This window comes from Grampus griseus, assembly GCF_964374135.1.
Source record: "Grampus griseus genome assembly, chromosome: 11".
Classification (NCBI taxonomy): domain Eukaryota; kingdom Metazoa; phylum Chordata; class Mammalia; order Artiodactyla; family Delphinidae; genus Grampus; species Grampus griseus.
Window position 1 is genome coordinate 50,707,105 of NC_139005.1, and position 25,586 is coordinate 50,732,690.

The 25,586-nt window shown below is 38.6% G+C and overlaps 1 protein-coding gene across 2 annotated transcripts in view; it reads left to right on the forward strand.

Moving 5' to 3' along the window:
- Positions 1-25,586, forward strand: part of SRGAP1 (SLIT-ROBO Rho GTPase activating protein 1) — a gene marked incomplete at its 3' end in the record, with an annotated part of 268,789 nt that overhangs the window by 147,799 nt on the left and 95,404 nt on the right. For both annotated transcript variants that reach the window (XM_082665120.1, XM_082665121.1), the window contains exon 4: positions 14,204-14,266. In XM_082665120.1, coding sequence (XP_082521246.1) covers positions 14,204-14,266 — 63 coding nt within the window. The remainder of the gene's footprint in view (positions 1-14,203; positions 14,267-25,586) is intronic.

The following is a 25,586-nucleotide window of genomic DNA, read 5'->3' on the forward strand; positions in this document are numbered from 1 at the left end:
ATCAACCCTATGGTTAGCTCGTTTCTCTAGAAGTAAATCAAAACCAAACTACCGTTTCTTAGAGTGATGCGCTTTTCTGAAATATTTTAGAAACTATTTTAAATTTGTATTTATAAATTGCTTATCAGGATGGCTGGCACATAAATAAATGGCAGTTGTCAGTGCTGCTGTTCTTGCATTTATGTTGTTGCCTTTATTATTTAGTGACAACAGGACATATGTGATTGACCTAGCCATAAATTTAGCAGCTGAGTTACTAGATAAGAGCATCCCCCATCAGTTTAGAGGCTTCATTAAAGACTTTTAAATATGATATTAAGCAGATGTTATGTGTCTATCTTCCTGGAAAGTGATATAATGTTACAAAACCTGAGGTCAGTGAGGTCAGCTAAGTTGGACGTTTTGTCACACAGCTTGATGTAGTAGTTGAACCCATAATTACATTGAGAATGGTTTTCAAAAAGCACTTGAAACTTATTTATGGTAAAAAAAAAAATCTGGAAGTATATAGACCAAAATTATTTTAAATGGGTATCTCTAAGTTACTTTTATTTTCTTCTGTTTGATTATTCGTAATTTCTGATTTTTGTACAATGAACATATTGTATAAGACACAAAGAAAACAATTATTCATTGTAAACTAAAACCTTAAAGAAACTTGGCCCCGAGTACACCAGTCAGTGTTTACCACAAAGAAGTGGGGAACTATATCCAGGAACTAATTCAGCCCTAAAGGCTGTTTATTAATGGAGAATTAGCCTATTCTCCAAGTGCACTTGAAAACTGTGCTTTGAATATACAGTATTCAGGTGCTTAAAATGAAGACATGAAATCAGGGAACTTCTGAGCAAGATGGCGGCATGCACAAGGGCTGCAACAGCCTTACCTCCCAAGTTCTCTTTGCAATGACTAATCAAATGTACAAATAGGAAAGACTGGAACAGTCCTTTTACCTTCAAGCAGATCCCATACTTCTTTGCTCACTCTATTCGTTCCCACCTTACTCTGAAAGGAAGTCTCTACCCCCATCTCCTTTCCCTAACTTTATTTTTCTCTCCAGCACTTATCCCTTTCTGCCATATTTTGTATTTACTCAGTATTTGTTTACTTTCTGTCTCCCCTCAATTTAAATGTAAGTTTCTGAGGGGGAGGAATCTTGTATTGTTCACTGAAACAGTGACTAGCACATAGTAGGTACTGTGTAAATATTTATTGAATGAATAAATAATGAATACTTACATCTGTATTAGAAACCAGAGGTAAGTGTCAGCCACATAATAGAAATTTCAAGGCATTTCAGAAGACCCAGTATTGACAGGGCTGGATTTAAGCAGCACTATCACATGCTGTCTACTTCCTAAGAGAGAGAAATCAGAGGAGGAATGAGTCATGGCAAGTCTGTGGCAGGGTGGAATAACTAAAGTGCCAGGCTTCTGGGCTGAGGACTGAAAGGGGGTGTCAAAGGGACCCAAAAGTACTAGGGAGATTACAGAGAGGGTGTAGATTTAAAAAGCAATCTCATGAAGTTCTTTATTAACTCCTGGACTCTCTCCTGACCTGCACATGCTTGGGTTTGATCTTAAGCAGTATACCTACCAAAGACTTTGGGAGCTGAACTAAGGGATAGACCACTGCCTGGGCTCCAGACTGGCCACTGAATGGTGCATATGCAAGTCAGATCCAAAGGGTGCTACACAGGTGTTGGCAACAGTATGGATATCGAAACCACACCCCGTAGAAGGCCGGTCAGAATTTGCATCCTGAATTCAACTTGGTTGATTTCCTGATAAAACAAAAATATCAGCATTCTACATGTGGTTTAAATAAAACCCAGAGTCTCATAACATAATATTCAAAATATCCAGAGTATAATCCCAATTACTCAGCATACAAATAACCAGGAAAACGTCAGCTGACATGGGAGAAGACAACCAATAAATGGCCGATCCTGAAGGACACAAATGGTGCAATTAGCTAACAAAGACTTTTAAAGCAAACATGATAAAAATGTTCCGAGAAGTGAGAGCAAATACTGTTGAAACGAATGGAAAGGTAAGTCTCAGCAAAAAAAAAAAAGAAAGAAAGAACCAAATGGAAATTTTAGAACTGAAAATTACAGTAACCAAAATTAAAAACTCACTAGACGGGTTTCAATAGAAGAATAAAGATAACAGAGGAAAGAGATGAGTTTCAGTTCATCTTAAAGATAGATTAACAGAAATTATCTAACCTGAACAACAGAAAAAAAGATTGGGAAAAAAATAATCAGTGCCTCAGGGAGCGTTGGGACAATCCTAAAAGGTCTGATATTCACGTCAGCAGAGTCTCTGAGGAGAGGAGAAAGCGAGTGGGTAGAAAAAACATTTGAAAAAATAATTACAACAAAACTTCCCAAATTTTGGCAAACAAGATAAGCCTACCCATTCAAGAAGCCAGCAAAACCCAAGCTGGATGAATCCAAAGAAGTACATGCCTACACTCATCATAATCAAACCAAAAACTAAAGACAAAGAAAAATATATTGAAAGCGGCCAGAGAAAAATGACACACTACCGATGGAAGAACAATTGGATGACTGTGGATTTCTCTACCTGCTAAATGCCAGTAGCACCTTATTAGTTTTGACAACCAAAAATTCCTTCAGATGTCACCAGATGTCCCCTGGGGGGGAAATTGGACCAAGTTGAGAACCATTAATCCAACTTGAGTTTTCCATTTTTCCAAACATTTTTTTAAAAGAAATGTTCCAATTTGGTTTACATTTCAATTACAGGGTTTACAACTCTAGATTAAATTAACAAATATGGAGTAGGTCAAAGGCACCCAGTCTCTCATCTCCCATCAAGAGAAGTTTAAAATATATATATATATATATATTCAGTACCAGGTTTATTTAGGTTCAGTCATTCATAAAAGATCAGCACTTAAGAAAGTTCATTTTCAAAGAGCCTTGAACACTGAATCCTTACCCATTCTCCTCATCCAAGAAGGAAACTACATTCTTAAAAGAACTGATGAGAGAGCATTCCTATACCATAGGTCGAGGTGTCTGTAGTTGAGATCAACAAAGTCTGAAGCAACCTGAGAACAGTATTCTGGTTGCTAGCCAGTGTTTCTTAGCATTTGAAGACTTTGTTTAATTTCATGTGGTAGGATTCTAAAAGATTTCCAGCAGCTGCAAGAAATGCCATATTAGGGGATATTGCACATATAGCAAATATTTGGATTAAGAAACACTTGTGATACCTTGAGTAATAGCAACCCAAAAATATGCAGTTGCGAACAAATACTGAATGTGGCTGTCAGATTGATTTCAGTACCTTTTAAATCTCAGTCAAAGGGAAACATTTTTTTCTTATTAGAGAGGCAATTAAATAGAAACAAGCAGAAATTTTACCAACTAAATACTTTGTCAGATCAATCTAGAAACTTAACAAAATTTGACACTGGCTATATGAACTATATGGATTGAGAAAACCCACTAATGTTCAATAACAGTAGTAAATAAATACATGCACCACTTTTACTTTTTAAACTTTGGTAGTTTCAAGTGAACACAGAACCATAATTGGCTTAGTGCACTGGCTTGAGTAAACATGGCCATTAAAATTTCATTTCTTTAGCTCTAAAGATAGAGATTGCAAGGGGCTGCTAAAATAATCTTTCATTTTTTGGCGAGGTCTTACAATTACACTGACCAGTCATGACAAATTCATTGCAACTTCTACTCTTCCTCTCATTTCCTTTTTTTCTGAAACCTAGCTTTACTGAAATCAGTTCTCTTTTCCAAAACAGAGTAGACATTCTATTTCATTATTCATTCATCAAACCTTTATTGATTATCGTTATGTGACAGGCACAATGGTGGGTTCTAGGGTCACAAAAGTAAGACACAAATCCTCAATTAGTATTCCAGAGGGGCTTATAATCTAGTAACGAAAGGAAGTATAGAGATAAAAATTACGTTATAAGTTGGCAACTGCTCTTACAGAAATAGGACCCAAGAGCACCAAAGGCACAGATGATTGAGTAAGGCATACTGCCTAGGAAAATGGAGAAAGGCTTCACAGAGAGAGCGGCATTTGATCAACGTCTTAAACTTGGTGAGGTTTTACAGAGGAATTAGGGGAAGTGCAACCTTCTATATGTATGTAGAGAGCAGCACAGGACCAGGGCCTGGGGTTCTGATCAAGACTAGCACGTATCCAGGAAATGATGCTAGGGGAAGATGACGGTAGGTGGGGCTCTTGGCCCCCTCTTCACAACTCTTAACGGAAGTGAATTGTCATCGTAGGCCACCTCTTTTTGGCCTGGACCTAAAGCTCACATCAGTTACACAGCTGGCTGGGGTTAGGAGTATAGCCTATAACACGGCAAAGTGTACATAGTGGGATAACAGCTACCTGTGATCTAGAAAGGCAGGTTGGGGGTGAGGGCTGCAGGCATGCAAGAATTGTGATTTTCAGTTTGAGGAACTGGTATGTTTTCATCTAAACAACTAAGGAAGCCAAGAGAGATTTTGCGTCAGGGATATGGCATAATCAGCTTTGTTTTTTGAGAGCGTTGTGAGGAGTAAATTGGGATGAGAAGAAACCAGTCTTGGGGAACCTAGTGAGGAAGCTGGTGCATTAGTAATCTGGGTGATGATTTTTGCTCTACCATGAGTTATTTCCATACTTATAATGATATTGTCTTCAAAAAGATCTCATCCATGTAGATCAAGAATGAATCAAATGGCTTTTTGTTGTTTTATGAAAGATCTGTTGGAAATTCAAAGCCAGGACATTCTTATTCAGTCCATCCTAATCAGATTGTAAGGCTTCTACTCCTTTATCTGATGGCTCTTTAGCCTGTTGGAGAAAAAAAAAAAAAAGCTAACAGTGATTCCAGGATTCTTAGGCTTACCTTAACTGTGCAGTTGTGGGTTTGGACTGCCACCACAAAACAGGGTGATTGCAAGCAAATGCAAGTCACTGAGAGGTGTGTGTTGCCTCCTAATCTTCCCAAGATCTTAGCTTCTACCCCTTGAAGTATAAAGAAAGTGTCCTTATTGCCACTAGCTCCAAGACAGTGAAAGTTATCTGGGAGGCAAAGAGAATTCTCTCTTCATTTCTTTAAACTGTGTCATATAAGGAACAGTTGAAGACAGTGGGAATGTTTGGTACAGAGAAAGTAAGCCTTAGCTAGGACATAGTAACTGTCTCAAATATTTGAAGACCTGTCATGTAGAAGATGGCTTAGATTAACTAGCTCTACAAGTCTCTAACAGTTAAGACTGACTGGTAGAACTTAAGTGGAGACAAGTTTTACTTTATTCTAAGGAAGACGTAACAGTCTAAAGTCAACAAGGGCTTGCTCAGAATTAAGAGTTCTGCTTCTTTGTAGCTTTGCAGTGTTCTCTGGAATAGACTTTATCCTCCTTGGTATAATAGTACCTCAAACACAAGTATTCTAGAAAGTAAATCTTGAATTAGGTTGAAGTGACCATCTGAGACATACTGATTTGAAAGTTGCTATGAGTAGACTGTTACATTAGCATTTAGAAAAATGGAGGGTGACTTCATGAAATGAAACAAGGATATGATGCTGAGCTGATAATAGCGTCATGACAGTTACATTTATGGAGTGCTTGGTATGTGCCAGGCACCTTGTTAAGCACGTAACAATGGATATCTCATTTAATCCTCTTAAGAACCCTAGGGAGTATATTATTGGAATCTTCTCCATTTTTCAGATGAGGAAACAGCTCAGGGAAGTAAAGATATTTAAATAATCTGACCGATAAATAATCTGGATCTATGTTGATGGTTTGGGGTTTGTTTGTTTGTTTTTTCCTGCTTCAAGTAGGCTGTCACCCCATGTACATTTGCCTACTAGCCATAGGTGTTTTCTCAAATTCTCTGGTAGTATTCAAGGAACCAAGTTCTTGGTGAACAGGACACTTAGCCCATGGGAATTTGTTTTTTGGGTTTTTTTCTATTCCGTAAGCTACCTTTACTTAAATACATGGTTAATTCTATAGACCAATTAATGAGTTGTAGTTCTGAGATGGTACTATTAATATTAGGATAAATATATATCTTTAAAGGAAATCTCTGATTTAGGATAAATTCTTGAAGATTGGTTTATTAAATTTTGGGCTTGGTTCAAGAGTTATATAGAGAAATTTCACTTGGTTTAAATTGTTTGAATAAGCATATATCAGACTGAATTGAAATTGTTTTGTTTACCTCTCTCACTAAAATGTAAGACCACTTTTCTATCTTTGGCACATAGAAGGTACTCATATAAACTGGTGGAATGAATGACTGAATGCATGAGTGTGTACATGAATAAATGAACTTTTATCAGTATCTCAAAGAATCTCTGCCTTTTGCTTACTAACTCAATGAATGACTTATAAATGAGCAAATCTCCTACTTACTTTATTTAGTTTTGTAAACAGTCCCTGGATTTTTTTTTACCACAGTGCCATTAAGACTGAGGTCATGGGTTCCCTACACAATATGGTCTAGTTTGCTTGACCACAGGTTATACTCATAACCCCAGCCCACTGTGCCATAGATGTGAGCTTTTGGTCACACTGGATCTTTGCACAATCACATCTGTCACAGGAGAGAAAGACAGTTGTCTTTAGTGATAAATTAGTAGACTCAGGTTCATGTACTAAAGATGATGTATTATTATGATAATTGTTAAGGAATTATATTAAGGAATTGTTAATAAAGCTGAGTTATTACATCTTTGTTAAGTTCAGCGTATTGAAAAGTGGTCTGGAAATGTATTTCTGATAGTTTTTAGTTAATTATGTTACAGTCTTAACCAGAGTTTCATAACACGTTCTGATTTTAATTAGGTAGGTTTGTTTATATCCGCTACTGAGAATTATGCCTAAGTGATTATTCATTTAGAGGCACTGAAATGGTGTTTCCAGTGTATCGCCATTTTGAGTAGAGAAGTATCCCTAGCATGAAAAATTGTGTTTCTTGAAGAGTTAAGGAAGTGCAAGCTGAAAATGATAATAATTGTTTCATCTACTTTATTCCCTGTAGGACTTAAAATTTCAGTCTTGAGTTACTTAATCTGTTCAAGTGCTCTTTATACCTGGGTGGTTATGAGTGACACTGGTGTACGTGACTTTGCACTTCTGCCTGCTCACAGGCTGAGCACAGTCGAAGGCCACGTTTGCCTAGCAGTTACATTAGTAAATATTCTAGGAGATGCCCCAGATATTTCCTTTAAGGTTAAGTTTTGTCTTGTTTCAGAATGAAGCTCTGGTTTCCCTGTATCTATGATTTTTTTTTCTAACTTTCCCACATTTTCTAGTGACATGGAGTTTTATCTAAAAGAATGTTGATTATTTTTCGCCTTGGGAATGCAGTAGATCATGAAGCTAATTCCATACACTGATACTTAGTTGTGATTTTAATAAGTACAAATCCATGTCCCTTGACAGATAGAAAGGAAATGTGCAACTACACTATAAATATTATAGCTTGCTTCAGGCCATTAAGCCCAGCCCCAATTTTTGCATTAGGCATTTTGAGGAATGCTGTTGCTGCTGTCTTCAGAGTTTACATGAATTAAGAGAATCTATTATTATAAAGACACATGAACACGAGGTTTTGGAAATGTGAAAGCACACGCACTGTAGAAGTGTGGCCTGACCCTTTTAACCAGAATTTCCATCCAAAACTCACTGAGCGTGAGACACTATAATCATTTGCAAGCCTCTCATTAAATATTTAATCTGGTTTTCCTTCTTCTCTCTTAGTCTCACTCTGACTCAGCATAAGGTCAGGATTCCTTGACTGGTCATCACAATAGATTTGCTTTAAAAATAACTCTGTGAGAGGCCAGAGGCCCTCTGAATTGGTCATTTAATCCAACCATATAGATCACTTGATCGATTGCCCAATGTACTCAATTATGGTTGTATTAATTATGCTCTTTCTTCTGCCTTCCTTTCTCCCCTTTCTGGGAGGTTCCAGGGAGCAAGCCTGCTGTTCTCCAGGAATAGAGATACTGGCCAGGGTCCACCCAGTGTAGCACTTATCACAGTGCTCTGTATAGGAAGCTGTTTGGGCACATCGAGCTCCTCCATGAGACTGTGGACTCTGGAGGGAGGAAGCCGTACCTTACTCACCTCTGGGTCCCATTCATTCATCAAAGGTATATCGAGCACCTACAGTGTGCCAGGCACCACAGCAGGCCCTGGGAACACAAAAATGATTAGGACACAGTCCCTGCTTTCAAAGAAACCCTCTGTTTATGAAGAGAAAAAGAAACATGATGAGCGTAATAATAACGGGCGGCATCTGTTTAACACTCAACTGTGTGCTGGGTTTTGTGTTAAGTGTTTAATAAGGACCATCCCGATAAAACCCTGTGATGTAGAGGCTGTTGGTATCTCTCTTTTGCCATTGAGGAAACTCACAAAATTATTTAACTTATGCACAGACAAGAGAATTTGAAAACAGGCATCCAGTTTTAGAGTTTGAACAACTAACCACTAAATCATACAGCCTAGAAGTGATAATGAATGAATGTATTATACAGTCAAAAAGAAGGGAGGGTCTAATTTCTTTATTTGAAGGACAAGATAAAGTTACAAGAAAGTTTTCACAAAGTAGTAGCATGTAGGATTGTACTAGGCCAGAGAAGGAAGCAGAGTCTGGGCAATGAGGACGGCATGGGGAAGGCAGAGATGTGAAGGTAGAACCTGGGACTGAGCATCTTATCAGGCTAAAGGATGTGGTTTGAGAGCTGTGGAAGGTAAGGTAGACTAGTTTGACAGGGGAAGTTATGAGTGATTTAAGAAATTGTAACTCTATCCTGAAAAAATTATAGCAAGAATTTGATGGGTTTTAATCAGAGGAAGGACATAATTAGCTCTTCATCTTTTTTGGTGGGGGGAGGGTGCTGCACCACGCAGTTTACAGGATCTTAGTTCCCCGACAGGGATTGAACCCGTGCCCCCTGCAGTGGAAAGGCAGAGTCCTAAACACTGGACTGCCAGGGAGTTCCCTAGGTCTTTATCTTTAAAAAAAAATTCTCATGACGTACAGAAAAACAGATCAACCAGAATAGATAGGATTGGTGGCTTCTCTTTCAAGGAGAAGAAGCAAGTCTTGGATGAACCCCAGATTCTGACATGAATGACACTATTGTCCTGGAAGCGATATAAATTCATTGTAACCCTTTTAGAAAGTAATCTTCCAATGTGAATCCAGGGTCTTTAAAATGTCAATACTTTTATCCTGGTAATTTCATGTCTGGGAATTGACACTGAGGCAACAGCACAGAATGCAAGGTATGACTTTAGAACAGCATTCATGATAATAGTTCAGGGTGATTAAAATATATTGGTGAAATTGAATGAATAAGTAAGTAATTGAATGATTGATGGAAAATAGTGGAAACATTGGAAACCATAATAGAAGAATGGTTAATATACATTCACTGTGTAGTTATTTTAATCAATAATAATGTTCTGAAAATTATATAAGTACATGGGAAAATATATGATAACTGGAAGAAAGCAGAGTAGAAAAAAGATACTTTATTATTATAGAATGATTACAACTCAGACCTCTGTTTAGATAAACAAACTTGAAGGAAATATACCCATCAAATTATAATGGTGGTAGTTTTGGCCTTCTGTTCTCTATTTTTCCAATATTATTCAATATACTTAATTCATTTTTATAATGAAAAAGGTGGAAACTTTGGGACTGTTCATTTTGGACTTATTTGAATTGTCTGAAACATCAAAGCGATAATGAATAGGAAACAATTAGAAATTGACTTGGTATTCAACTCTGGGTTTACACATTGGAGACATTTAATAAATGTCAACTGAATGGAGGTTCTAACCATTTTCTTTCCCCTTGGTCAGAATCCTAGAATCCTATTGGGTCAGAATCCTAGAATCCTATTGCAATGCATTAGAAGTTTTTACCATCATTTGAACTTATATAGGCCCACAGAATGGGGGAAAAAAACCTGTTCGCTTTTTCAACTCCATACCTTGCAGTTGGAGGGGACTCTCCTTCCCTGGGCAAAAGTAATTTTAATCAGCCAATCGCAAATAACATAAAAAATACTTTATTTCAAGCATATATCATTTCATAACGTTATTTTTTTCTCTTGTACAAAGGGAGCATTGATTGCTTTCCTTAATACCCGTATCCTTTTTCTTACCTAGCAGCTCTTGGTCAAGGGTCAAGGGTCAAGGGTCTGCTCTCACTGTTTTCAAATTTTTAATGAAATAGAATCCAGAGGTATACTTAAACCTATTGAATTTTGATGGACTTTTGATAATCCAGATATTTTCTAATTAAAGGGTTTCAGTGCATTAGTTGAGTATGTCAGCATCCTGTGTGCCACATCAGATGTGTTTTGTTTTAAGATTGCTTCTCTTGGGGTCCAGAGTCGTATTTAGAAGAAAGGACTCTTTTTCACTGTTACTGTAATAAATTGGAGACATGTTTAAAGTTGGGGGTGGGGATAACATGAGGTGATCTTGTCGTTGCTTCTATGCCATGGGGACAGGGACCAAGCCCCCAGCACTCAGACTAGGACTTGATGTTGTCTGGCCCGGGTATCTGTGAACAAAAGGGTGTGCAAATTCATGCTTCACCCTTCAGTCACATGGTCTAGTGTTTCAGAGCACAGCCCAATTCTTTTAACAGTTTTTGCAGGCAAAAGGAGTGGTGCAGGGCGGGGAGAAAATGGTTAATTTCGAGGCTACTGACTAGGCCACGGAGAGTTTAGACTGTCATTCAAAGCGAACATCCAGGCGGAAACTTCGGTGATGTGTCATGAGGGTAGCTGGGGCTCTACCTACCTGAAAATAACTTGCCACCAACTTCTCACAGAATTTAAAGTTCCCACTGAAGCCTGGCTCCTTAACGGCCTCTTTCATGAGTTGTATATATCTTATCCCATTGGCTTGAGGAATTATCCATTTCCTAGTAGATGTTTGATTAATTCATCTGGTACCACCAGTAGTATACCCACGAAAATGGAACATAGATAAGTTCAGTGTACATGTGCGGCAAGGGTGTATGGATGTAAGAAGGGCTCAAGGGCTGGAGCACAATACTCGAGGCCCTTCCAAATCAGAGGTCACTTGCGTGGATCTAAAGGCCAGGGTAATGGGGAGTGGGGTGAAGGACATCCAATTCAATTCAACCGATATCTGCCAAGAACTTCCTATGTGGAAGTCAATGGAATAAGTGTCCGTAGAGACCAAAAGAAGGAAGAATACCATGTGGGCTTTTCACTCAAGGGAGTTACCCGTTACAGTGTCTGGGAAAGAATTAAATAATTATAACATCTGTGGGATGTTTACTGTGTGTTAGGTACCATTCTGAGTTCTGTGTATGTGTCATCTGGTTAATGCTCTCATCGACCGGATGACGTAGGTACCATGACTACATTCCTTTTATAGATCTGGAAACTCAGGCACAGGGGAGTCCAAAGCCTTTGGGACTTCAGTCCCAGCATTGTGACTCCAGAGTCCTTGCTTCGAAGTGTTATTCTATACTGCCTCCCAGACAGATGTTTTATATTTCAGGGCCTCCAAGGAAAGGTGAACCAAAAATGTGAGAGTGTGCTCAGCAGAGAACAGTATGTCTGTTTTGCTGTTGTAAGGTATTTGACTTGGCTGGTTTAGCAGGCCCTTATTGCCCCAAACCCAAGTGTTCAATATGATCCTAAATATTCTTGGCTTGCAGTTAATTGGACCTAAGGGATTTTGGAGGTTATTGTTCTAAAGTCTTAGCCAAGAAATATTTTCTTTTTGGACTTGCTACCTGAAATGCGGGCAGCTGAGCAGAGTTACTTGGTAGCCTTTGATCCCATTAGAGAGTTCTGAATTGGTAGCTCAGATCCTTGAATGAAATATGATATTAAAATAACACCAAGCTGAAGTCATAGGAGATTGCAGTGTAATGTATATAGTCAGAATAGCCAAGATTTAAGGGAAATAAAATGAGTTTCATTTGGCTTCATTTGCTCACTTGTGACTTCCCTTTCACCCTTCAGTGATTCTTAACCCACCTCTTCACATAGCAGGGACATAGCAAAACATAAAAATCTCTAACTCAAGTGTAGGGATTTTAAATCTTTCAGAGCTCGATAAACACCAGCACCCTTTATCGCTCCAAGAAAACCCAGGGGCAAATGCAGCTAACGAACTTGAATTTCTCAAAGTTTAGCTATTGCTCTGATGTCATCTTCCCACACTATTTTATGTTCACAATTTTTGCTTCAGCACATGTGGCCTTTTTTAAGGGAGGCCTAACCCAATGACCTAGTGTTGGCAGATGGACTGTGTTTCATCTAGATCCTCTGATTTTATTAAGGGTGGTCTATGGGCCTTTCTTTTCTGCCCTCTCACCAGTGGCCAGCCTTCACCAAAGGCAGTAACTACTTCAGCAAATCACACGAACAACAGTATTTCACCTTATTTGCAGATTCATTTAGCAAGTGCTGATTGGAAGCTTCCTTTGTGCCCAAGCGGGACCTGGACTAGTGTCTTCTTAAATTGCATACCCTCGGCACCCCACTTGCCTCACCCTAGTTCTGGCCTCATGCCCAAGCACTGTGCAGGACACTGGGGTCGCAGAGCTGATACAGATATGGCCCTTACTCCCAGTCCTGACAGCCCAGTAGGAGACACATAAATGAACCATGGATGCTGTTGTTATTGTCTCAAACTATAGCTTAAGCCATGCTACACATTTTTTTCCATTTTCTGTACCTGACTGAATACTGAACTCAAAACAGGAAAAAAGGGCTTCCCTGGTGGCGCAGTGGTTGAGAGTCCGCCTGCCGACGCAGGGGACATGGGTTTGTGTCCCGGTCCGGGAAGATCCCACATGCCGCGGAGCGGCTGGGCCCGTGAGCCATGGCCGCTGAGCCTGCGCGTCCGGAGCCTGTGCTCCGCAACGGGAGAGACCGCAGCAGTGAGAGGCCCGCGTACCGCAAAAAAAAAAAAAAAAAAAAAAAGAAAAGTAATTTGGATATATGATTTCCTTTAAAGTTAACTTACAGATTTTGCTGAAAAAAAAAATTCAAATACTCCTCTGTCAAACCCTCAGAATTAGCCTAGGGAAGGATATCTTAAATGCTGTCATTTACCCACTGAGTGGAAAAGTAAAACTCTCTTTTTTGTCTTAATGAAAAAATAACAATAATAAATGCAGAGGCAAAAAGTATGTGGAGCATAAGTGGCCTTACCAACTCACTACTGTGAAAGTGTTTTCTTAAAATTAAAATTGTAGTCAGTCAAAGGGAGAGAGAAGTATCATATGATATCCCTTATATGTAGAATCTTTAAAAGTGATGTAAATGAACTTATTTATAAAACAGAAACAGACTCACAGACATAGAAAACAAACTTATGGTTACCAAAGGGGAAAGAGGTGGGGAGGGATAAATTAGGAGTTTGTGATTAGCAGACAGAAACTACTATATATAAAATAGATAAACAACAAGATCCTACTGTATAGCACAGGGAACTATATTCAATATCTTTTAATAATCTATAATGGAAAAGAATCTGAAAAAGAACATATATATATGTACACACATACATACATATATATATACACTATATATACATATATATATGTATATGTATAACTGAATCACTTTGCTATACACCAGAAACTAACACAACATTGTAAATGAACTATGCGTTAATTAAAAAAAAATTTTGTAGTCAGTCACATAGTTATTTTGGAAAGGGAGAGTAAATTTCCGTTTTGGTTTCTAACTTAACTTCTGGGGACTCAACACTGCAAAATTCCCTTGTGATGATACTGAGATGGGAAGCAAGATGCTGGAATTCATCTTTTCATGCCTTAAGTTCTGCAGCTCAACTTCTGAGCAAGCATGGCGCCTCACCCTCCTTTTTCTCGCTCTTGATAAAGTCTGATTTGGATGGTGGGAGAGCCATTCACACTGTCCACTTCTTTACTTCTGTCCAGCCAGTGGTAACCATTGGTGCACACATCTAGTATTTAGAAAGGGTCATTTGATCAAAGATGTTTATTGTATCAGGGTCGTGCTGGCCTTCCATTGTGTTATACACATTCTTCTATTTTCAGTCAGTGGACTTCTTAAGATGTAAGTCATCTAGAAACAAGTTTCTGTTACAGTTTTTAATATTGTTAATTTTTTCTCATTGCAGAGCAAAGAGATTGCATTCCAACTTCATGAGGACTTAATGAAGGTTCTTAACGAGCTCTATACGGTAAGCACTGTAATCGTTCTTTTGGAAAAATCTGGTTTAGAATTCTGGTTTGCAGAAACACTTCTCTTATTAGAACTCATTCCAAGCTAGAGTGTTGATGGTTGCTTCTCTGGTAGAAATGTGGAACCGAGTGGATAGATGGCACGAGACTGTTTCAAGTAAATATGTATATGCAGTCAGAACACTTTAAGAAACTGGACTATAGTTGTCCCAAAAAGAATGTTTTTATATGGTTGGATTATATGTGATCTATTCATATATTCAGTTCCAGAATATTGAGGGGGAGGCGTATCTATTTTTCCGTCTTGGCAATAGTTGGCTTTTCTGAATTTAAGTTTTTTCAGGTTAATGCATATAATCAGAAGAAATTAAATGATGAACTATTAAAAAAACAAAATCAGTGATTAGTCATATGCCTATGTATATTTTGTTTTATAATTAATGATCATATTAAATACAAATTCCTTTTGGAGGAATTGGATGAGTTTTTATTTTATAAGAGAGCAACATAATGAGAATTGAGTAATGTTAATTTGTTCTAACTATAGATGTTTGCATTTTCATTACACAAGATTATTTGAATTTTTCTTTACAGGCAAATTAAACCTGAAACTTATTAAAATAGGTTTCTTGATTTACAAATTCATTTGTTCCTAAAAAGCAAGTGTGTAAAGTACAGTTTTGTGAATTAAATTGCTTTTAATGCTCCACTGATACTTGCTAATTAAAAGAACCTGTAGTTTTAAACTTTATAAAATGAGTGATATTCTTATAAAATCCTCTTTCCAGTTTTATTCTACATGTGTGATAAATTTGTGTTTTTATGCAGCATGTTTGCTACACCTGTGCTTTTGAATTAACTTGACAGTTTCTAATTGCTTGTTCCTCCTTCAGAAACCTTTAACTTTATGTGCAAAAGCCTCATGTTATAAGGTCATATCCATATAAAAGGCCATTTATTAGCCCACGCTTGGTGTGATTTATTAATTTCTGATAACCTAAGGTATCAACCATTTCTAGAAATCCTGGATGTAGCATTTAAAAGTTAAATCAGCATTGTGCCTCTGAGACTTCCACAGAAGAAACTCTGTCTTCTTCCATTGAACTATTTTAAGATGAGGGCTTCCTGGCACCTTCCTTGTGGTTCCCTTCGCTTGGGCATTGTTTTACCTAGAAATATAAATCAGTCTCTAATACTTTAAACAATAAATCTGCTGGTTGTCATGGCATCATAAACAAGAGCCTGTTGTTTATGGTCTGGAACTAGTAATACTAGTCAGAGCAACACTGGAGAAGATAAACTTGACTGTTGAATACAAGAAAATTTGGTAGAATGTCATGAAAATTTTATCTCAGTGAGAGCTGTGTATAGAGAAATTTCTCCTGGATTCAGCCTATCAAGTGGAATTAGATATCTAGGAGACGCTATAGTTGAATCAAGTAAGTTGATAACTCCTCAAACCTCTCATCAGTATCAGTCTGAAAGCCTGAAGGAGCCAGATTCTAGAAAAGGTCACCAGAGTTTAAATAACCCTGTCAGTCATTTAATCTCTGAATCAGTTGAGGAATCAAGGCATAGAGGAGACAGGCAGTGAGGTTTTAATTAGGTAGTCTGTAGATCACTTTGAGCTCTTGGGAGATAATTTTACTTTAACCAAACCAGAGAGCATGCACATTTGAGGTCAGATGTCATGTTCTGTGGGGAAAGACCATCTTATCATACACACAGACACACACACACTTTTTACTCTGAAAGATGGTCTCTCTTGCAATTTAAATTCAGATACATAAATTCTGTCATGTTCAAATGAAATCTGTCCATTATATATATTCAGTTTACATTCAGAAAGGAAGAAAAAGTGAGGAGTGTTTGAACAGGGGACCAAGGTTTGGGGGAATGCGGTTTAGGTTCTTTATTCATCCACTGACTGGTCACGAATAAATTACCTTCTGGGTTGCATCATGCATAGAATTTTTTTACAACTGATGACGTAATAATGATTGTTGAAGTAAGGTGTAAAATATGTAGCCTGAGTGAATTGAGGATGCAATTTAATTGCCTTTTCAAACAAATATTCACTCCTCCCTTTCTCACAACCCTTGATACTCCTTGGGAGTTGAAGGTGAGCTCCTTTTTGAGAGGTACATTAACTTCCTTAAACCAGAGGAATGCTTATTATTAAATTACAGTCCAACCTTAGTGGTGGGCAGTAGCCTTATGTGTGGGCTTCCCTGCCCCAAAATAGTTCTCTCACAGGTCTATTGATTATTCCAAGCATTCTATCAGAAGGCTTTGTCTTAAATAAAATACAAATGCCCAGGACAAATAGAAAGAGATGCCTTATGATCATTTCTACCTTAAAATGAACCGAGTTTCATCAGATTCTTTGAGAATGGGTTGTATCCATGGGGCATGAAGGCCTGGACCTCTGAGCAGGAGAGAGAGGATGGTGGCATCTGAGTGCCGTCTGGAAGGAGAGGAAAGGCTTTGAAGACATGCATCTCCTTTTCTATATTTTTGCCTCAACCTTGCCTTTATTTACAGAAACAGGGCCTCAGAGTGGTTTTGAACCTACCACATGGGCCAGCCACAGCAGTTAGGATTACTTGGGCCTTGAGTAACAGAGATACTCAGAATAATGGCATAAACAAGATAGAAGTTTAACCTCTCTCACACATAAAAGGAGTTCAGAGGTTGGCAGCACAGGACTGGTATGGAGGTTACATAAAGCCATCAAAGAATCAGGCTCCCCCTAATACACTGTTCAGAGAAACATAATTGTATCTTTGTTCTTAGAGTTCAAGATAGTTGCTGGAGCTCTAGCCATTACATCTGCTTTCCTGAAACGGAATGGAGAAAGGAAAGAAGGGCAGGTCCTCTGTCTCTTACGAAGACTTAATGAAGGTTCCATATAGCACTTTCATATACATCTCATTGGCCAGAACTTAGAAACACAGTTTCACAGGCTTCAAGGAAGTCTGGGAGTTACAGTCTTTTAGTTGGCCAACTCATTGACAGCCAGTTAAAAATTGAGGATTTTGTTAATTTGAGAGAGAAAGGGAGATATTTTTTAGGTAACTAGACATGCCTTTCAAAGTAGCTAACATTTATTAAATGCTTATTATATACGGCTAGTTATTGTGCTAAGCACACGCATTATTTTATGTAATCCTCACAGTGTCTCTATGAGGCAGATACTATCATTATCCCCATTTCACAGATGAGGAAACTAAGGCTCAGAGAGGCTTGCCTAGGTTGCACAATAAGTAGTAGAGTGGGATCTCAAGTCCAGGGCTGGCTCCAGAGCCTCTGTGGGTCTGTCATTTTATCTCTGTTGCCATAGTTTTGGGAAACCATTCTCTAACAAAGATCTCTGAATGTTAATGCCACCTCAACAACACAAAGCACCTAAGCCATTTATCACTTGCTCCTTTGTATTTTTTTTAAATCAATGGCACTAATGTTGCTTTAACAAAAACATAGGTGAAAAATTGAACATGTGCCTCACTGGCAACCTGTACTTCTTAGAAATGTTCATTTAAATGATCTAACAAAAAGGAAAAAGAAATAAAATGAAAAAATACAAAACCAACAACAGAAAAAACTAAGAAGTTAAAATTTTTAAAAAAGATCTAACAGATGGGACTCATTGGGCTAAAAAGTAAGAGTGAACCGAGATCTTCAAATTCCCTTTCTAAGTCTAATCCACTAATTAACTTCCTTTTCAGTTTAACATGTGAAAGAGAACTAAAGTAGGGTTAAGAAAGCAGGGAGACTGCTGTGCTTTAAGGAAACAGAATTGACTGGACTCACATTGAACTTGAATTTGAATCTCAGCTCACTTAGCCAATCTGGGCATCTGTATTAGTCTGGGAGAAACAGAACCAATAGGAGATTAGATAGATAGATAGACAGATAGATAGATCGATATGGGAGAGAAATTGATTATAAGGAGTTGATTCGTGCGGTGTGGAGGCTGAGAAGTCCCCAAATCAGCAGGCAGCAAGCTGGAGAGCCAGAAGGTAGTTCCAGTCCGTCCAAAGGCCTGAGAACCAGGAGAGCTGATGGTGTAAGTTCCAGCCCGAGTTCAAGTCCAAAGCAGGAGAAGACCATGTCTCACCTCGAAGACAGGCAGAGAGAGCAAATGCTCTCTTACTCAGCTCTTTATTCTATTCAGGCCCTCAGTGTATTGGATAAGGCTCACCCATGTTGTTAGGAAAACTAGTTTATTTATTCCACAGTTTTTGAATGCCTCCTACCATGCCAGCTACTTGTAGATGTACTGGGGATGTATAATAGATGTGAATAAAAACAGACCCTGTTACTTCCTCTCAGGGCATTTATATTCTAGGGAGGAGAAACAGACAATAAACAAATAAATATATAGTATGGCAGGTGTAAGTGCTAAGAGAAAAAATAAAGCTGAGTTAATACAGATTAAGCAATCAGAACAGTGCCCGGCACATAGTAAATGCTTAATAAATGGAGATAGTTAGTGTCATCCCCATTGTCATTGTCATCTTCCTCATCATCGGTGAAGTGGGATGGCAACAGCTCCTTGTCTGCCTCTCAGCGTAAAGGTGGAGATCAGGGATGATATTAATAGTAATTTCAGATGGTTTATATATATATACATGGTTTTTCCTTATAATCAGTATATATTCGTTTTGTACAAAAAGAAAAAGGATGGTAACTTCCTGTAAGAAAACCAAATCAATAGTAAATGTGAACAGGGCTGTGACTGGGTTAGTGGAGAAGTGAAAAGGCAAAAATGGAAAAATGGTGACACAAAAAGTTAAAAGGAACATTCAAACCAAAATTGGCCTTCATCAGTCTGGGAAAGGGCTCATCATAAAACAGTGGTTTGAAGTGTTAAGCCTGTCCCCTCAGACCAAAATCTCAAAAGGTTATGCTGTATTTTAGGGGGAAAACAATTATTTGTCCTATATTAATATTTCTTTACTTTGCCTAGGTTTTACAGCATTATACTCAGTGTTTTGAAAAACAAGGCGCTTACCATCCTCAGTAAGCAAATTCTAACGGAGATTAACACAGATGTCATGGTAAATCCACGTGAAATTGATTGTTAATTATGTGTAATTGATGATTACTCTCTCCATACATCAGTGACACACATGGCTAGCCAGAGTCAAGAGATAATCCATCTTCAAACTCCATTAAATTAAGAGGAAAGAACTGAGAAAATGAAGATTTATCCAACCCTTACCGTGAGGCACATGCAGGATCCCATTCATTTCTCACAGCAGTCCTATGAGGCAGGTATTCCTAATCCCAAGGTTACTAATGGGAGCCGGGGCTCCAGATAAATAGCTCAGGGTCACACAGATAGTAAATGAATGCTCCAAAATCTCAGCCCAGTTCCATCCCCAAGGCCCATCAGTTCCCCACTGCACAGCCGCCTTCGGGAAGGATGTGCAGGACAGGTGGGGAGAAGAAGGGTGGAGCCTGATCTAAGAGGTAAACCTCAGAGTTGAAACTTTTCTACTGCACGCTCTGATTGCCACTTATAAAAACTTGATTGAGCTTTCCACATTGTTGATGTGGGTTACAAAATGGGCAAACCCAAACGGCTTTGGGTTTGCACACTCAGCTTTAACATTAGGATATGTTCATTTGGGGGGCAGCCTCTTTAAAACATAGCTTTTCATATAGCTGTAGTGTTCTATGTGTCAACACTACCTGTTTAGCTGTGTGTTCTCACATGGTGATTAGTGCTAAGTATCCATTACTGGCTATTCCATGCACCTTTGTTTTCTGCCTTCTGAGCTCTAGCTCTAATTTGCCTAACAAATGCAAACAGAGAACAGAAGCCGTCCCAGTACAAACCCAAGTCTTTTGAGCCTCGTGTACAGGAGTTATTTGGAAAACAGGGTTTCTGAATGCATACAGGTATCCACGCTGGCCTTTACATATCTTTGAACCAGTTTAAAATGTTAAAATAAAAAGCTAATTATTTTTAGAGGAGATGGGAGGGAAGACACTGTTTATTATTTCAAGCCCTTCTTAGAAAACTCCACCTCTGAGGACTGCTGAGGAAAGCTTCCTTGGCTGGCTTTGTGAGCCTCCCACAAACCAGGAGCTAATGCATTCTTCTATAAGAAGAAACATGCCCCAGGCAAGGTTGAAAGGTCATTCTGAAAAAGCCCAAGATACTTGCCATATCCTATCAGAAGATTTTTCTCTGTGCCTCCAAGAGGTTTGGGGGTTTTTTTGTTTTGTTCTGGTTAAGTATTTATTTTAGCTCAAGGGCATTTGAAGTATTTGAAATATATATTTCTGTAGTGAAAATGCAAATTCATTGCTTTGAGAGGGACTACAAAGAGGTCTGGGTCTTGGAAAAAAACACTGAACAAAGAAAAATAAGGCATAAGGATATGTAAAAGGCTCCCCCAAATGAAAACCTCTCTGGAATACCACATTCTCCGTGATGCCACCTGGAAAACTTTTAAAAAGCAGTCTATTTAGAGATCTTGGGCTGACAAAGTGTTTCCATATATCCTTGCCCTGGCTTTATTACTAGACACTTAGATGGAAAGAAAGAGAGGTATTGGGATCACATGACTCCCTGCCAACTTCTGAATTCTAATCTTGGCCTTGACGCAGACTGACTTTAGAGACCAGGTTCGATAGTTTAACCTGGATTCCTCTTCCTGCCAAAACGATTGAGATTAATAAAATTTCCATTGGAAGACTCTCTAAAGACAGCTGTTGTTTTTTTCTTTAATTTAAAAAAAAATGTTATTGAAATATAGTTGATTTACAGTGTTGTGTTATTTTCAGGTGTACAGAAAAGTCATTCAGTTGTTTATATATTATATATATTCTTTTTTTTACATTCTCTTCCATTATACGTTATTACAAGATTTTGAGTATAGTTCCCTGTGCTATACAGTAGGTCCCTGTTGGTTGTCTATTTTATATAGAGTAATGTGTATATGTTAATCCCAAACTCCTAATTTATCCCTACCCCCGCCAGGACATCCGTTTGATAAGAACTTTATATGTAGATGTCTTTTAGGGTACCCTGCTAATTAATGAGGTGAAATGCTCGCTAACTCCTGCTTGGAATTTTTCTTTTCTCTCTGAGATTTGAGAATTAGTTATGGTTGGTGCTTATGAACTACAAATAAAACTGTCTTTTAAAAGAAGTGAACAATATGAACCGAAAACAAGTATTTGGCTTAGAAATGAAAGAACAAAAAAGTGTTAGAAAGTATAGTTTAGTAAAAACAAAACATTTCTAAAGCATGTTTCATATCAAGAATCCTTCTCCGAGTATTTTATCCAAACTATTACATTCTGAAATATAGTAGTATGACTTTTAAATGATTAGAATGCTTTAATAACAGACAATCAGAATGTTTCATTTGTATTGGGTAATTAAGGTACTTAGCTTTGTTTATCATTATTCATCAAAACCAAATATATAATACATATACATAGAATAAATCATGGGCATTTTCCTTAGATTTATTGTCTCAAAATGGACTAGAAATGTTGACCAGTAAAAATCATGTGAAGGGAATGAAGATCTAAATCTGTTGAGCCGGGTGATCCATTTCAACATATCTTAACTCACTTGATTATCTGATAGAATTTTAGCACTGAATGGGCCTTTAGAAATGATCAACTTAACCTCCTCATTTAGGGAGACCATCACAGAGACTCAGATTAAGTGATTAACTAAAGTCCCAGGTTGGAACTGTAACCCAGGTTTTTATTTTAATTCAAATTAGTAAATAGGGCCCTACTATGTATGTGCTACTGTGATGGGAGCTTTAGGCAAGACAGTACCAGAAGTCTGGCAAATAAAAGCTAAACAAGGACTAAATAGCAACAGCTAACCTATATCTGGTACTATTCTAAGCAATTTATATAATTAGCTCTTTAAATTCTTCCAACGGCCCTACAGGGTAGATGAGGCACAGAAAGGTTAAGTACTTTGCCCAAGGTCACACAGCTAGGAAGTCTCAGACCAAGCAGAGTCAAAAGGCTCAGCTCGCACACTGTACTCCCTATTTTTTAATAGATTTATTTATTTTATTAATTTAATTTTGTCTGTGTTGGGTCTTCGTTGCTGCGCACGGTCTTTCTCTAGTTGCTTCAACTGGCGGCTACTCTTCGTTGCCGCGGGCATGCTTCTCATTGCGGTGGCTTCTCTTGTTTCGGAGCACAGGCTCTAGGCGCACGGGCTTCTGTAGTTGTGGCACGAGGGCTCAGTAGTTGTGGCTCGCAGGCTCAGTAGTTTTGGCACACGGGCTTAGTTGCTCCGCGGCATGTGGGATCTTCCCGGATCAGGGGTTGAACCCGTGTCCCCTGCATTGGCAGGCGGATTCTTAACCACTGCGCCACCCAGGAAGACCCAGTACTCCCTTTTTAATGGTGATTATAACTTAAGGCAGACCATTATGTACCAACAGAAAGGTTCAGCTAGAGGGCTTTGGAGTTTCAAAGAGAGAGGTCCACCCTGAGGATTAAGAAAAATTCAGAGAGGAAAGGGTCTGAAAATGGACAGGATTTTACGAGTAGGACAGACGGAGAGAAGTTGGGGAGGGTTTTTGAGGCAATAGCAGTGTGAGCCAAGGCATCCAATTAGGACGAACACAGGCATATTCATAGAATTTCCCTCTGGAGCCATATCTAGAGAGAAAGGAAAAAAAATCAGAAGTTGAAAGATTTCAGGAGAGTACCAAATGAGATTCTAAACGACATAAGCAGCAAAAAATGGTTAGACATCTGGTCAAAAGCAATTAGAAAGCTCAGAAATCTTTCTTGCATAGATTAACAAAGGCCTCTCACCTTTCTTCTTTTTTTTTTTTCTCTTCTTTTTAATAAGTGGAGTGAGAGGTATTGAATTTGAGAAACAGGTGTTTGTGTCAAGTTCTAAACCATTTTCCATTAAAAGGAAAGGATTCCATATCATTCTTTCCATTTTAGTTGATGCTACAATTCCAAGGGTTTCAGGTCTTTTATGATTTTAAAATTCTAAGTGTCTGGTGTCCTCAGCTTAAATATTTCATATACTAAACCATATAACTTAAATGTCTAATACACACGTGTAATGTTGAAGACATGTGAAACATTTCCCTGAAAAGAATTAATGCCGGTGACTTTGAAATTCTAGTAAATTTGTTGGCCTTTCATTATACATGTATTTTCCCCCTCAACGTTGCCAACTGCTTGAAACTCTCCCTTCACCACTTCTGCTGCCACTGTGTTCACTATGGCCCTGGTTAATATGTATTCCAAGTGCCAGTTTGTGGGTATTATTCTTTCAGTAGCTTAAACTTGTATTTCAGGGCCTCTGAAGACTTCTTATGAAAACGCTTTTTGAAACAAGGACTTTCTGATGACCTTCCCTATCACTGACTTTCTCTGTTGACTTGTTGGGCAAGGATTAAGTCTCTTTGCAGCTCAGTTTCTTTGATGGATAGAACAAAGACCATCCCTCTGCTCTCAACCTTCAGGTGTGTGAGAGTAAACAAGTGAGCATTGACACTAAGCACTGGCTGAGGCTATCGTGGTCTTTAAAGATATGGTGGGGGGGTGGTATTTTATGATTTTTGTAGCAACCGTGAAACACACTGTTCGCCAGTTACCACTGCAAGCGCTTGGCATGTATTAATTCATTTTATCTTCACAGCAACCTTAGAGGTATGATTCTTATTCCTAATTACAGGTGAGAAAACTGTGGAACGTGATAAAAGGCAAAACAAGGATCTGAACCCAGGCAGTCTGGTTCCTGAATTTAACCATTAGATCTGTTGAGAAATGGAATAGGTTATCTTTTAAGACGGTGCTCTCCTCCTCTGTAGAGTGGCTGCCCAGCACTTGTAGGGAGAGGGGTTGTGATTTGTAAGTTTCTAGGATTTATGGAATGCCATTATTCAGCGTTTGTTCCAAATCTCAGAATCTGTTCCGTCTCTAAGTCAGTTAAATGGAAAGTACTAAAAGCATAGTTGCCTCAGCTCTAAAATTATTAGAGGATCATCTCTGTTGCGTCCAGGTGATACACACTGAGAGGCTGGGAGGAGCCTTTCAATAAATGTATAGGTCCCGTTAATATATTGATGGCAAACAGCCCTGTCATCAATGAGTTAGACTTGTGAGATATTTCCATGTATGGTGTTGGGTGCTGGGCTAGATGGAGGTCTCCACAGCTCTGTGTAAACCTCCCAAGGGCTTCCTGGAGAAGCTGACACCTGATTTTATGACAAAGGAAGGGTGGGAAGGGCCTTCCAAAAAAGCAATTCGTGTGTGAGGGAAAGCACAGATGCATGAAAGCTCATTGCCTGTGCAGGGAACTCCATGTGCTTGAATATTGCCAGATTATTAGCAAATCATTCATGTCAGAATACAGGGAATATTAAGCTGGACTTTGTTTAGATCCTCTGCCCTTACCAATCTCTCTTTACCCCACTACAAATGGAGTGCTTGAGAGACAAGAAAGGAAAATATCTTCTGCAAAATTAGAAGTTCCTGGATAAAATGACATTCATTTTATGTTAAAAATCTCTGATCATTGTGAAGTGGGCAGATATTATACCAAATTGTTCATTGCTCTCATGAAAAATAATCCTGATGAACCTAGTATAAATCAGTAGAGAATAAAATATAATTGGATTTCTAGTAATAGAATGTAAAGGAATCAAAAAAGATAAGGCCGGGCTTCCCTGGTGGCGCAGTGGCTGAGAGTCCGCCTGCCGATGCAGGGGACACGGGTTCGTGCCCCGGTCCGGGAAGATCCCACATGCCGCGGAGCAGCTGGACCCGTGATCCATGACTACTGAGCCTGTGCGTCCGGAGCCTGTGCTCCGCAAGGGGAGAGTCCACAGCAGTGAGAGGCCCGCGTACCGCAAAAAAAAAATATATATATATATATATAGTTAAATTTAGCAGTTTGAAAAAGATGACTAATGCCCTGCTTTAACTTAAATATAACAGTCAAAGATAAAAGCACATAGCAAATCCTTGTGTCAACCCTGCACCTACCAGATAGTTCCTGGGTTTTCCTCCTTAATGAGCACTTGATGATTGATCACTAATCAGTTTGAGAGCTAATTAAAGTCACTAGAGTGATAGATACCCCAGTTTAAGATTCATCAGTGTAATAGTACATTAGAGTATACAGGCATTGTTCATTTCTAGATATTTTCTGTGCAGCAAAGCAGATGAGTTATGGCCTCAGAGCCCATGGAAAATTCTAGGAGGAATCTTATGTCCTCGGCATAGCATGGTATACTGTTTGCTGCCTCAATCAACAGAAGCAGGAGATAATTAGTATAATTTGTTGTTAAT